Source organism: Centropristis striata, chromosome 13 (genome assembly GCF_030273125.1).
Source record: "Centropristis striata isolate RG_2023a ecotype Rhode Island chromosome 13, C.striata_1.0, whole genome shotgun sequence".
Classification (NCBI taxonomy): Eukaryota; Metazoa; Chordata; class Actinopteri; order Perciformes; family Serranidae; genus Centropristis; species Centropristis striata.
The window spans coordinates 19,728,455-19,741,086 of record NC_081529.1 but is presented as its reverse complement, the minus strand read 5'-3'; the positions used below and the strand labels follow the sequence as shown (position 1 = coordinate 19,741,086).

Sequence of the window (12,632 nt, the reverse complement as noted above, 5' to 3'; positions counted from 1 at the left end):
CTATAATTCATAGATAACCAAAGTTATTGTGAGTCAGGAGGTCCAAAAGTCTTAAGCAGGTGTAAAAAAATGCTGTAAAATATAAATGCTTTCAAGAATAGAAAAGTTAATAGTTTATTTTTTTTAATCAATTAGTCCTTTAAACCAACATAAATTCTTCTAGGATTTTAATCAAACCTCCCTAAAACTTTTGCACAGTATAGTATATGTATATTTACGATTATTGTTTGGTGGCGACCTCTAGTGGATGCAGTAATTATGACAGGAGCAAATGAAGAAGTCGGGTGACGTAGGATAAAGAGCGACAAAGTCCGCATAAGTTTGGATAAATAGATGGGCCAAAAAGAACACAAGACCTTTGTTTATGCACGGTAAATACTGTGAATCCAAAAGTCTAGGTTCTTAATTAGAGTGAAGTTTTTTTTAAGTTAAGTCCGGACGAAAACATCATATACTTTCATGTATACAAGGTCTACTTGCCCTAAACTCCAAAACGAAGGGAAACATTTGTGGTAATGGGTTGGACTGAAGTCAGACTAAAGGTGTAACATAAAACTGATTGATTGACAATTTATGCTATATGATTTTAATAACAGTCACACTAGGCGGGGTCATTTTTTTTACTGCGGAGGACAAAAGGTGCAAGTCAACTTCTGTACATAATTATCTAACATGTTACATCATGTATGTAATTACTTCAAATTCTACGTCTACTCAAGTACTTAATTTAGCCGAAACCATGATTTTACCCCCTAAACTTAATCATATAGTTCTGTTCACAATGTTAACCTGTGTTTTTATTAAAACTGCGATGGTGCACAGTGTTAAATTGAATGAAGATATTCTGCAAGATATCTTACAAACCGTTTGCATACATTTTCATAAGATGGGTCCTCATTCTTTTAACTTGGGTTTTAAATGTTTGGACATGGGACATCATTTTCATAACTTGGGACTTAAACTGGGATTTGAATCAGGATTTATAGCCAAGACTTTTAGCTTTATGTTCCACCAATTAACCCCCATTTGCAGTTCTACAAGAGAAATGATGTGTAATTGTTCCTGCACTTAATAAGCCACCAATGGATCAGTGTGAATTATAGTCATTGCAGGGAGAAAAATGCATCTTTTAAACCTGATGGATCGAGCTGAGAGACTCCATTTGGACCCACTCAGTTGTGACAAACAGACATTAGAACCTAAATAACTTACAGATCAAGACACAATCCAGGACCAAAGTTGGACTAAGTGAACCCGTAAAGACCTCTACGATCCACTTCATCACACTTTGGAGCCAAAAAGCCAAAGTAAACTTTGTTAATGTGACAGATGTCCAATAGAAATACCATCTAGTATGATTGTTTTTCCTATTTGTGAGACTCCTTTTGATTGAATTTAGTCTTTTTGAGGTATATGTACTGTATCATCTATCACTGTACAGGTTATTACTGCTGGTTCTGCTGGTAAACTATAACATTGCACAAAAAGCTAAGACAATGGAGACAAAAGTATGATTGTTCAATTAAGAGCACATGGGATTCCATACAATAAGGCATTGCTTTAATGAAAACATCCGGACAAACAGTTCACAGTTTTAATTAATGCTTGATTGACGATTAGCGATTATGACGTCCTCTATAGTTCTGATTGTTCCAGTCAACACATCGACACAAAAATACGACCTAAACGCTCCGCAGCTCCGACACGACAAGTACCTGATATGTAGAGATGGAAGCAGCTGGCCAATCACATAGCGAGCAGAGTGGGCAGAGCAGAGGACATGTGTGAACAGAAATTAAGCTAATTCAAACAACCATCAGGCTCCGTTTCCACCTGTGGGTCTGCAGACTGAAGCTGCCAGTCGACGTGGTTGTTTCATACACAATCGCTCTATGCTACAAGCACAGTTAAAGAAAAAAATTATCCCCATATACATATTAAATCCACATATTTTTGCAGACATCTGTGGAAATAATATTAATTTGGGATCTTTGCCTTATCTAAAATTAAAAAGTATTAATTGGGAATCCGTGATGAGATTCCAGGTGGGAGAAAAAGAAAACAATAATGTCAAAAAGGGCCAGCTTTTTCTTGTTTTTAATGCTGCTAATATAGCCTATTTACAATCATCTATTGTATGCAACAGAAATAGCCTCTGCTTTCACTAACAAGCTGATATGTCCTGGCCATTTACCAAAGAAGAAGGAAAAAAAGGGAATTCATTAATTGTGCTTTTTAACCCACAAATCCACTTCATCGTTTGAAATGGGACAATTTTTCAGAGGCACCACTCAAAGTGCTCACATCAGTCAATGAGAATCTCTAAAGCTATAACAAGGACTGAAAATACAAATAGTAAATATAATATATTTATATATTTATAAAGTTGGTACAATTCCCTTTCCAGTCCCATGTCCAGTTTTAAAAAATATTTTCTTCAGGCGGTCAAACGTCTGACGTGAAGGATCCCTCTTTGTGTCGAAGCACAAAGCCCTTATGATGCTCTAAGAGAGAGAAGTCTTTGCCGGGGGCGGACTCGTAGATGAAACAGGAAGCTTGTGCTAAAAAGCTGGAAGAGTTTTAATGTAGGAGGTTGTTTTAATAAGACCTCTGCGTAGGAGACTTGCTGATTTTGGAGATGGCGTCCGTGGTGTGTCTGGGGAACCCCGCGGTTAAACAGTTACCTCGTTCTTACTGGCAGTGCGGTATGTGTGGTGGTGGCCGGGAATGTACTGTAGGTGGTCCACCGTGTGTGTTCGTCGGGAGGCAAACGCCTGCCTCTTCGACGTGGGCGCTTGGTGGTTGACCGTCAGCGTGTTGTAGGAGTCGTTAGAGGCACTGGGTTGAGAGTGCATCTTGGTCATCTTGTGGCGGTCCATGACGGGCGTGACGGGCATCAGCATGTCGGCGTGAGACATGGCCCGCGCCATCGCCTTCTCCCGGAACTTGTCGCGCCTCATTGCCGGGGACAGCAAGGGATCCTGGGACTGGAGGCGGTCCGCCGACAGCAGCTGCTCCTCCGAGAGGTGGCGGCTGCTACTGTATGCCGCGGCCGCCATGACGCCGTACGAGGACAAGCCATAGTCCCCGCGACGTGGCGTCCTCGGGGGAGACAGGACGTGGTCCTGGGACATGGCCCTCTGGACTCGGCGGGGACGCTGCCGCTGCTGGTGCTGCTGAGGATCTGGGTTCAGCTTCACCATGTGGGTTGGCCCCCGACCGCCGAAGTCAGGATGATGATGCTTCCTCGTGTAGTAATCGTCTATGTCCTTGTCACCTGAAGAGCAAGAGGTAAGAAGTAATCAGAGAAAGACAACAATGAAGAATACTAGCCTTGTTTTGTGTACTTGTGATGTAATGTTGAGTTTGATTTGGTGTTTTAAGTTTGTTATTTTGTAATTTAGTGTTGTAACTATGAGCTGTAACAAAGGTCTTTCAGAATAAACATTCTGCGATTCTGCGTTAGTGATTCCAACATCTCCTAGAATTTTGTTCAAAAACATTCAAAACTAAAATCACAGCCTCATGGTTGTTTGCTTTTGCCATCCAGCCAAGTTGCGGTTTACACCATGTCTGTTCAGTTTTGTATGCAGCCGGGACACAAGGCAATGCTTGAAATATTCATGTTGCTGCAAAGAAGCAACAAATTCTGAAAAAAAATGTGATGCATCACACATATCTTCAACGCAGCAGTTCAGAAAATCTCACTGGTCGCTGTCCAACCAGATGTCTCCTCTTCTGTTCCTGAGTTATGGTGTTGAATATTGAATAATGGCCATAATTTGCAGAATATTATGATGTCACAGTGAAGTTGACCTTTGATCTTCTGGATATAAAATTTAAACACTTCATCATGGTGTAATGTTCGACATTTGTATAAAGTGTTGTCATGATTAGTGTAGGAATTTTTTATCTTTTTTTTTTATCTCATCATTCATCCTTGAGTCAAAGTGGACGAGAAATTTGAAGAGATTCTCTCCCTGTGTTCCTTGAGATATTGCGCTTACAAGAATGAGGAACATGAGGTCACAGTGACCTTGACCTTTGAACTTGGACTTAAGGATGAATTGATTAGATAATGGTCATCAAAGTGGACATTCGTGTCAAATTTGAAGATTTTCCCTTAAAGTGTTCCTGGGATATTGCATTCATGAGAATGGGATGGACATGAGGTCATATGAACTTGAACTTGGACTCAAGGATGACCTATAAGATATTCAGAGTCAAACTGGATGGTTTTTTTTTTTACCAAACTTGAAGATTCCCTCCAGGTGTTCCTGAGGTATATCGCTCACAAGAATGTGACAGACTTGAGGTCCAGGTGAGCTTGAACTTTTGATATTGACGTCAAAGGTCATCAGTTCATCCTTGAGATAGATAGAAGATATTGCGCCCACGATAACAGGATGGATATGAGGCGACAGTGGCCCTGACTTTTGAATTTGGACTCAAGGATGAACTCATAAGATATTGGTGGTCTTGGACATTTGTGCCAAATTTGAAGAAATTCACTCCAGGTATTTGAGATATAATGTTCACAAGAATGGGACAGACGAACAAGACAACTTCACTACATAATGCCTCTGGCCCATTTCACCAACTTCTCAACATGCAAGTTGCAATTTGCAGCAGGCGATAATTTCATAGGTCAAAACAGGGCTACCCCATTTTTGTCGTTCTGGTTTTAGATTTCTTTCATTAATTTGTGGGTTTTTTATGCTTTTTTCATTCTGAATGATTTATTTCCAAGGAACTTATAAGCACATATCTGGTAAACACAAGATGCTTTTGTTGGATCTTTGTGGAGAAAGTCAAATCAACTAATTGACTGCAACCCATGCATGATTGCACAGGAGCCCTGTAGGACTTGCAAATGTATCTGCAACTTGCAAGACCCAATAATTTGTGATGTTGCTATTACATGAACTCTGCATGTAAGCAGTGCTCACACATCACTTTTGTGAAATGGGCCCGAGGACCACAGAGGGACCAGAATGGTTGAAAAAGCATTCGAGAGGAAACTGTTGACACATTATTCTCCATTATGTCTGTCCTGCACCTTCTGGCTGCTGTAGAAGGGATGAAAAGATAATGGTAATAAACACAGTTAGCTGGAGAGTCCTATTCAAACTGTTTTTCATGAAGAAAAACTATTCAAAATAAAACAACAGCAGCGAACTCTCATCAGTGCGGCCGTCCTTCAGCGTGGAGAGGACTCATCAACACGCCACAATACTCAACAGTTCATGAGCAGGTTGTGCCTGAGCGGGCAACCGGTTATTTAATTCCTCTGCCAGAATGCAGGTCGGTCTCTCCGCTGGGTGTTCCTAATGGTAAGTCATTTACGGCTGTATTAACCACAGGCGGCAATCAGCTCTCAGCAGACTTTTATCTACCTGTTTTTGGCAGCGCTGGCACACAGGGGGACACTACCACAGAAGCTCTCTGATTAACTGTTGCGGCTGAGGGGTCGTTACCCCTGCAGTAGTTAATTACTGCAGAACGCAGAGGTCGAATGGCCATTTTAGTACCAAACCATGCCTCGCCGGGTCGTGGATGAAAAGGGATGATGGGAATTGTTTGTCTGGATGCTCGGCTCTCTGGGAGAGATGTCATGCCTGGATACAGAAGGTCACCTTATTGTCCCTCCATGAGGGGTTTCATGTCCACCGCTCTGTGCATTCCTAATGAAGGAGGCCCAACTTTGGCCCTGCGGCGATGTGCTTCAGCGTTTTCCCTGAAGGCGTCGTTTAGATGTGACATTATGGCAGAAAATGTCAACCAAACTCAACCAGAGGCTACAAGTATACAGACAACCGAGGAGCCGTGGCCCATAGCTCCTCTGATAGGTCAAACTCCAGTCAGTGAGAGAGATCTGTAGCGATTATACACTCAAAATGTTAATGTGCCAGGAATGGATTATGTCCTGCTATAATGAGAAAACATACATAACATAAATGCTGAAATAAAAGTCTCAGATCTGAAAGTGATCAGTATAACATGACAGTGTCCGCTGGCTTTAATCTGATATTATCATTAACTGAAACAATATAGCCTAATATAGAAATACTGTGTACTCACTACCTCGGCCTATTTCCTGATACTTCTGTTCTGATATTTTGCCCAAAGCGTTTAAGTTACCATCAATGAAAGTGCCTTTTCACCAAAATTAGAAGCTTAGAAACGGCATGTTATCAAATTAACTTGAATGTTCGTTGAACAGTTGTTCTACATCTACTTAAAGCTGTTTTATTCACTTTTCACAGTTCGCTGTGAACAAGTTGTTTATAGTATTTACTGATTGTTTTAAACATGAGTGTTTTTGATCATTTTGATAATCACCTCTGTGTCTTAGACAATGTGAAGGAAATTTGGTGTTTCCTGTCATGGTGGGGCATGAAGTCGGCGGCAACCTACTTGATATTCAAGATGCAAGGCCTTGTGGGAACTCAGACTGTGAACTTAACTCTGAGAACACCATGTGAGAGGGGAATGTGTAGATAAGTGGGGTCTGTCATTACGTGATGTACAGGGCAGGAAGTTTAGGGCCACATTGCCTCTTGCTTAAGAGCCAATGCTGGAAAGTGCAACAAGCACAAGTCGAGCAGTGTATGGGACTTAGTTGCTTTGTCAAATAACCATCCGGGACTGATCGGTGTATTGGAGTACGGATGTGTCAATAAGACCTGAATAATGAAAGCTTTAAATAGCAGGAGAATACTGCACCATTGACTTTAGACCAGGTGTTTGTTGGTCAAGACACAACTGCTTTCCCTTTCCCTTAAGATAGCCCCAACAATACACCTGACCACATCTAATTTTAAAGCCAACATGTTCCAACACAACATGGCCCCTGGGCATGAAAATAACTACATCACTCTGAAACAAGCAAAGACAAATGACAGCACCTCCACAAAGACATGTGGACAGAAATCTGTGGCATAAGCTAAAACTCTAGACAGGGTGACAGAAACTCACTGCTTTATAAAAATGCCTGTCGGGTTCAGTTACGACTTTCATAGACTTGAGGCGGATTTGAACAGAAATATGCAGCCCCAGTGCAAGTTAGGTACAGCTGCATCACAAAAGAAGCTTATAAAAAGGAAACAGGCAGGCTGCACAATTTTCTGCACCTGCTTTTTGTAAATATGAGTGTTTGGCTCACAAACAGCTCGTTTCCTGTTTGCATCAGGACATTTGTTTGAGAAAATCTATTGTTTTAATGTAGACTTTATAGACTTTTAATGTAAAAATTCTATGCTGACAAGGTTCCTATCGATTAATAGCAACTCCTTATAGATTAAAAAAGAAATTAAACTGAAAATAATAAGTCAATGAAAAGGTAAAAACTGTGAGCCAAAGATCAATTTATTCTGTCTATTCTATTTTAACATGGAAAGAGTTGATTTTGCATGAATCTGCATCAGAACAGAGTCTTCTTACTAAAATATAATAAAATAATGTTAATAAATCAGAAGAAATTAAACAGCTGTACCACTGAGGCAAATAAAGACTTTTACTTGAGGATTCAACGTGATATTAATTTCAGTAGAAGGTTTCTCTGCTGCTCCAAAAAGACCCACTACAACTGCACTTTCCTCTTCCTCTAAAACTGCCTTTTCCACCACTTGATTTAAGACTGCGTACACATGTTACAGCGTTTACACTTTAAGTGACTGAAATGATTTAGGAGGGCCGATGCATATTGCTCCATCTCATCTCCGCGCCGCGGATAAAATGCAGCACTTTACAATTAACATGATTGCGAGAGGCTAAAGGGTCCCAGACGTGAAGTGAGGCTGCAAACACAGGAAATAGCTAACAACGGCTAATTAAACCCTAGCTCCCACTCTGCTAGATTAGATTCAATATAAGCAGTATATTTATGTGTCAGCTATTGATCACGGAAGACTGTAATCATATTATGCACTAACACTCATGAAACCAGTGGAACATCAATTATAAAGTGATCTTTGGAGAGGTTTGGAGCACGAGTGGTGAAATTAAAAGGGAAATGCAGCAATTTCATTTATTTTTTGGGAGGATTAAAGGCGGCTTGTTTGGACTTTAAAGTGTTTTAATCCCTTTTAGGGTGATTAAGGTGGAAGAAAACAGAGCCAAACAAGATTTGTTTTCCCTCCCTTTTTTTTGCAGCCTCCTTGGAGCAGCTGAGTGGGTTACTTTAGAGCAGCATCCTCAATCTCTGCCTTGTTGACATCGCTGAAGGACGGCGGAGAGAAGACAGAAATTTAAAAGTGAAAGGAGATTGGACTGATGCATGTTTTTACCATCACACAACCAATGACACATTTAAATGGCTCCCTCTCAGTGTGCAACATCTCTTAAGATTCAAGGACAGTGAATGGTGCATTCAGGGCGATTTGACAAAATCTGCAATGCATTGAATTCATCCCTGCAAATAATGCATTGAAGAGAAAGTACAGCACTCGCACTCTGTATGGATAACATGCTCCGCAGTGTTTTCACTGACAAATCTCTGTAAACACAGAAAAGCTTCTGGAGGAGAAAGGAAATGTTTTTTAGAAAAGATTTACTGTCAACAAATGGTCTAAATGTGATAACTCACAACGTAATACAGCAGCAAGCTGCAGCGCTTCCACTGTTGTGCTCGTATCAATTGGCTGACAAATAGGGGACGTGATAACGCACTTCAAAGCACCTAGTCCATGTTTGTTTACTTGAGTGTATCACAAGAAGTCTGAAGGTAAAAGCTGCAGAGAGGAAAATGTGCCGTTTGATGAGCTTACTAAGTTTTTGTGATCACACGAAAACAGTCCGGCAACGTCCTTATCGCTCTAATTCTACAGTCTTAAACTGAAAGAAGTTCAAATAAAAACACGGATGCATGAAAAATAGATCCAGTCTCCAGTGGAGAATCTGAAGTTTAAGTATTCAACTAAAAATGGAAGTTTGTCAAATATGTATTTGTTCCTGATGCTTTAAAGGGTTTGTTTGCAAAGTCCTCTAGAGCTCTGCTTCAGTCTGAGCCAAAAGACAGATAAATGCACTCGTTTATACACTTAGGTATTATCTAGGCAGAACAAACAGAACATTCAGATTAAAGAAAAAAGTTACAATGTCTGTATGACAGCTTTCCCTCCATTATACTGTCAACCAGAGTACAACAGAACATCAGGCCCACTGAAATTAAATGATAACCTTGGATGCTAAAAAGGAAGGCTAGATATCAAAACTCATCAAAAAAGTGACACTTCAGACAAATGTCTCATGATATTTAGTTTGACAGTTGCTGTGTGGTCACTCACTTTTTAATGAGGAACAGTTAAAATAGACGGCGAAGGACACAAAGACAACAAATCCGTCAAATAACAGGCACTATTTATTTCATATTGTGCCTAAGTTAAGTGGATCAGAACATATCAAGTATGGAATTATTCCACAGATGATCCAGTTCAAAATAAGACCAAACTTTTCTTTTGATAAATATATGAGATATGTCTTGTTTTTATCCACGCTGAGTGCAGGAAATGTCTTTTTCCTGTGTAACTGAAGCAGTTAAGAGGAGTCAGGAGTCAATGACTGAGTATCTTTACAATCTTTGAGACACCTTTTTTATTGACTGCTTCATTTTGTTCAAAGACTTTTCATGGACAGAAATATTCAGCTATTGGGTCAGGTAATATGTGAGATAACTGATCCTAACAATGGTTACCAGTTCTTGCATCTTGCACAAATATGCATGCTGCTCATACAGATGGCCTCCTTGATAGTTTATAACTAGTTTAGATTTTGAACTAATGCAAAATCCACAAATCGTATACCATAAAATCCTAGTTTTGATTTAATTCCACAGATCTTTTCAGGCTGTCGGTTGTTTGGTCTGCAGCTGAGTTTGTTTTACAGCTTCCAAACAACCATAAACAAACTCTGGGGGATTTATTTATCCAGTTTGCAGTTTATCTGAACAGGTTAGGTGTGAATGCATCTGTGATCATTAGTTTATGAATGAATGTCTGAATGTTGGATCAAGAATTGATGGCAGTGTATTTGTAAAGATAGATGGACTTCTCTTAAACCACAGGGGATGATTTTTTACCTCCATATAATGCTTTCTCCTGCTTTAAACAGGTATCAGACCAAATATTAGACATTAATAATCTTCAGTGCCCCTACAGTCTGTTCTGAACTTGACAAAACTGCATTTCTAATACTGATTATTCTGGATTTGGGATAATTTGCAAGATAAACATACTTTGGAAACTATCCTTCCTTCAGGCATGAATAATCTAACTGTTTTAATTGTTAAAGCTCTTGTTGGTGCATATTTTATGTGTAAATTTATTGTGTTAATAAAGTGCATATAGTCGTTTGTAGAAGAGAAACATGCAGTCAGTGTGAAGGACACTGACGGCGGCTCATGTTGTGGTTATGAGGTTGCATCCAGCTGCAAATGTCACAGCGAAGATAATACACTGTAGCATCGCTAAGAGATTAAAGCGCCATCTTGTTGGCGTTTGCAGCCATTCAGCCAAGGGAGGAAAAAAAAGCGGCTCTTAATATGTCATTAAGAGACATTAGCAACATGACATGGGCTGCAGATGGAGCCAAATTACACGCCAATTAGATGTCAGTCGATGGGAATGAATATGGAGGCTGCAGCGTGTCGCCATGCATTTTAAAAAGTTTATTTCCCCCAAAAAAGGTGAAAAAGTGAGCGGGTTATCTGCATGATGAGCCACCAAACATCTGGAGATACTTATCATGATGCATGTCTCTGTAATGGACATTCAGATGTTTCATCAGGTCAGACGCTTTAATGCAAAGAGCATGAGGGTGACGTCATGCCCCGTCTTTGTTTTTTCAGTGCATCAGGCAAAAAACACGGCGACGAAGGGCGATTGAAGGACCACCTACTTAATCTGTGCAGAGAGGAGGAGTATTTACTTAAGTCAGACTTGAGGGCCAGCTCGTAGGAGGGCGGCAGATGGCTGAGGTTCTGGAAGGATCTGGACAGGGACAGGTCGTAGGGCTCCGTGGCCGAGGTCAAGATGTTGTTCATCCGCTGGGGTCTCTCTACAGGGGACAGGGGAGGAAGCGGTGCGGTGCAGTCAGAGTACAGGTAGGCAGAGACATGGCTTAGACACTGGGAGTCTCTACTGGAGGAAGGAAGGAAGGAAGGAAGGGAGCAGATATAGTGGGCGAGGTGTGATGTGGTGAGAGGGGTGGACTGAGAAAGAGTTGAGCTGGAGGTCTTTTGGGAAACAACGGCTGGAGAGGTCCGGGTTCATTTTGAGACCTACGACAGTTTGATGTTGCTTGGCCTATTTAATTGAGAATTAATATTAGCATGTTGGGTTTTAAAAGTAATTTAATATAATCTGCATTAACCTCTACTTGTAGTTGGTGCATTCACACCAAATGTAAGGGAATTTTTGCCTCGCCTAATTTGAGCACCACATTTTTATTGCACTCTATTTGGTACAAACAGTAAAATGCATTAAAAACATACACAGATGTACTCTCCATGAAGTTACTTATATGATTCTGGAGGGCTAATATAGAGCTCAAAGTGGCTCCTGCTGTTAGCATCTTGAAAATGCCTGACTCCTTACTAATCCAACAATGGGCAAAAGAAGTGCAGCCTGGGTGGAGCTAAAGCAGGCTGAATGAGACCTGGTGGCTGTTATTTTACTTCAGAAATTGCCCCTTTGTCCTGCTCTGTTATGATACATATAAAATTGAGTCATCTGCAAACAAGTGGAGCCACGACAGCACCGGTATCTCTGTCTTTGGCTGACAGTTTTTTGAAGGGGGAAAAACTACTCTGTGGACCTTCCACTTAAAGAAAAGACAACATGCTTTGATTATAACCCGATGAAGGCATCTATGGAGATTGACTCACTTTTGGAGTCAGCCTCTAGTGGCCATTAGAGGAAATTCAGTTTCTGGCACTTCTGTGTCAGAGGTTACAACTTGGCAGGAAGCCTCTTTACTTCATCTGCATCGATTTCCAAAAGTCAATTAAGACTGAATGTAAAGTAAACTTCAGTATCACTCTGAGCACTAAAATCTTCTTGAATTGGCTGTTTGTATCCAATAAACATTGCATATTATGCAGAGCCACTCCCTTCTAGCAAGCCACAGCTACTACTATTGTCTAATACTAATTTAAATACTTTTTTTTCTCATAATTTTACTTTAGAAACTGCCCATTTGTCCTGCTCTGTTTGTATACATATACAATTTAGTCATCTGCAAATAAGTGGAGCCATGAGAGCACTGGTATCTGTGTCTAATGCTGACAGTTTTTTGAAGGGGTAAAACTACTGTGTTGACCTTTCACTTAAAACAAAAGGTAACATGCCTTGATTATAACCTGCTGAAGGAAGTTTAAACTCCCCAACAATTGTAAAAACGTAAGTGTCAGCTAGTCAGCCAAGCTAAACTCCTTGATTTTTTCCCCGTTTTAGTATTTCAAGGTTATGCTTCCCTGAATGCTGATGAGTTGCAGAAATCAATAAAATGTACTAATTTGTGCTTCACACATTCGCAGCCAGCTGAAAACTGCATCTGCCTAAGCAGCTTGACTGACATTTGGTTAATTGTGAAATGCCTTTTAATGGTTCTGTTTTGGGCGTCAGTGGTATGTG

The 12,632-nt window shown here is 40.4% G+C and overlaps 1 protein-coding gene across 2 annotated transcripts in view; it reads right to left on the bottom strand.

The window, feature by feature from the left end:
* Positions 1-1,582: 1,582 nt before the first annotated feature.
* Positions 1,583-12,632, bottom strand: part of LOC131983258 (protein shisa-6) — a 92,486-nt gene continuing 81,436 nt past the window's right edge. The window contains exons 8-9 of one of the 2 annotated variants that reach the window (XM_059347954.1): positions 10,897-11,055; positions 1,583-3,277 (exon numbers count right to left, since the gene is read on the bottom strand). In XM_059347954.1, coding sequence (XP_059203937.1) covers positions 2,673-3,277; positions 10,897-11,055 — 764 coding nt within the window. In that variant the 3' untranslated portion in view covers positions 1,583-2,672. The remainder of the gene's footprint in view (positions 3,278-10,896; positions 11,056-12,632) is intronic. The other variant, XM_059347953.1, reaches the window with a different exon arrangement.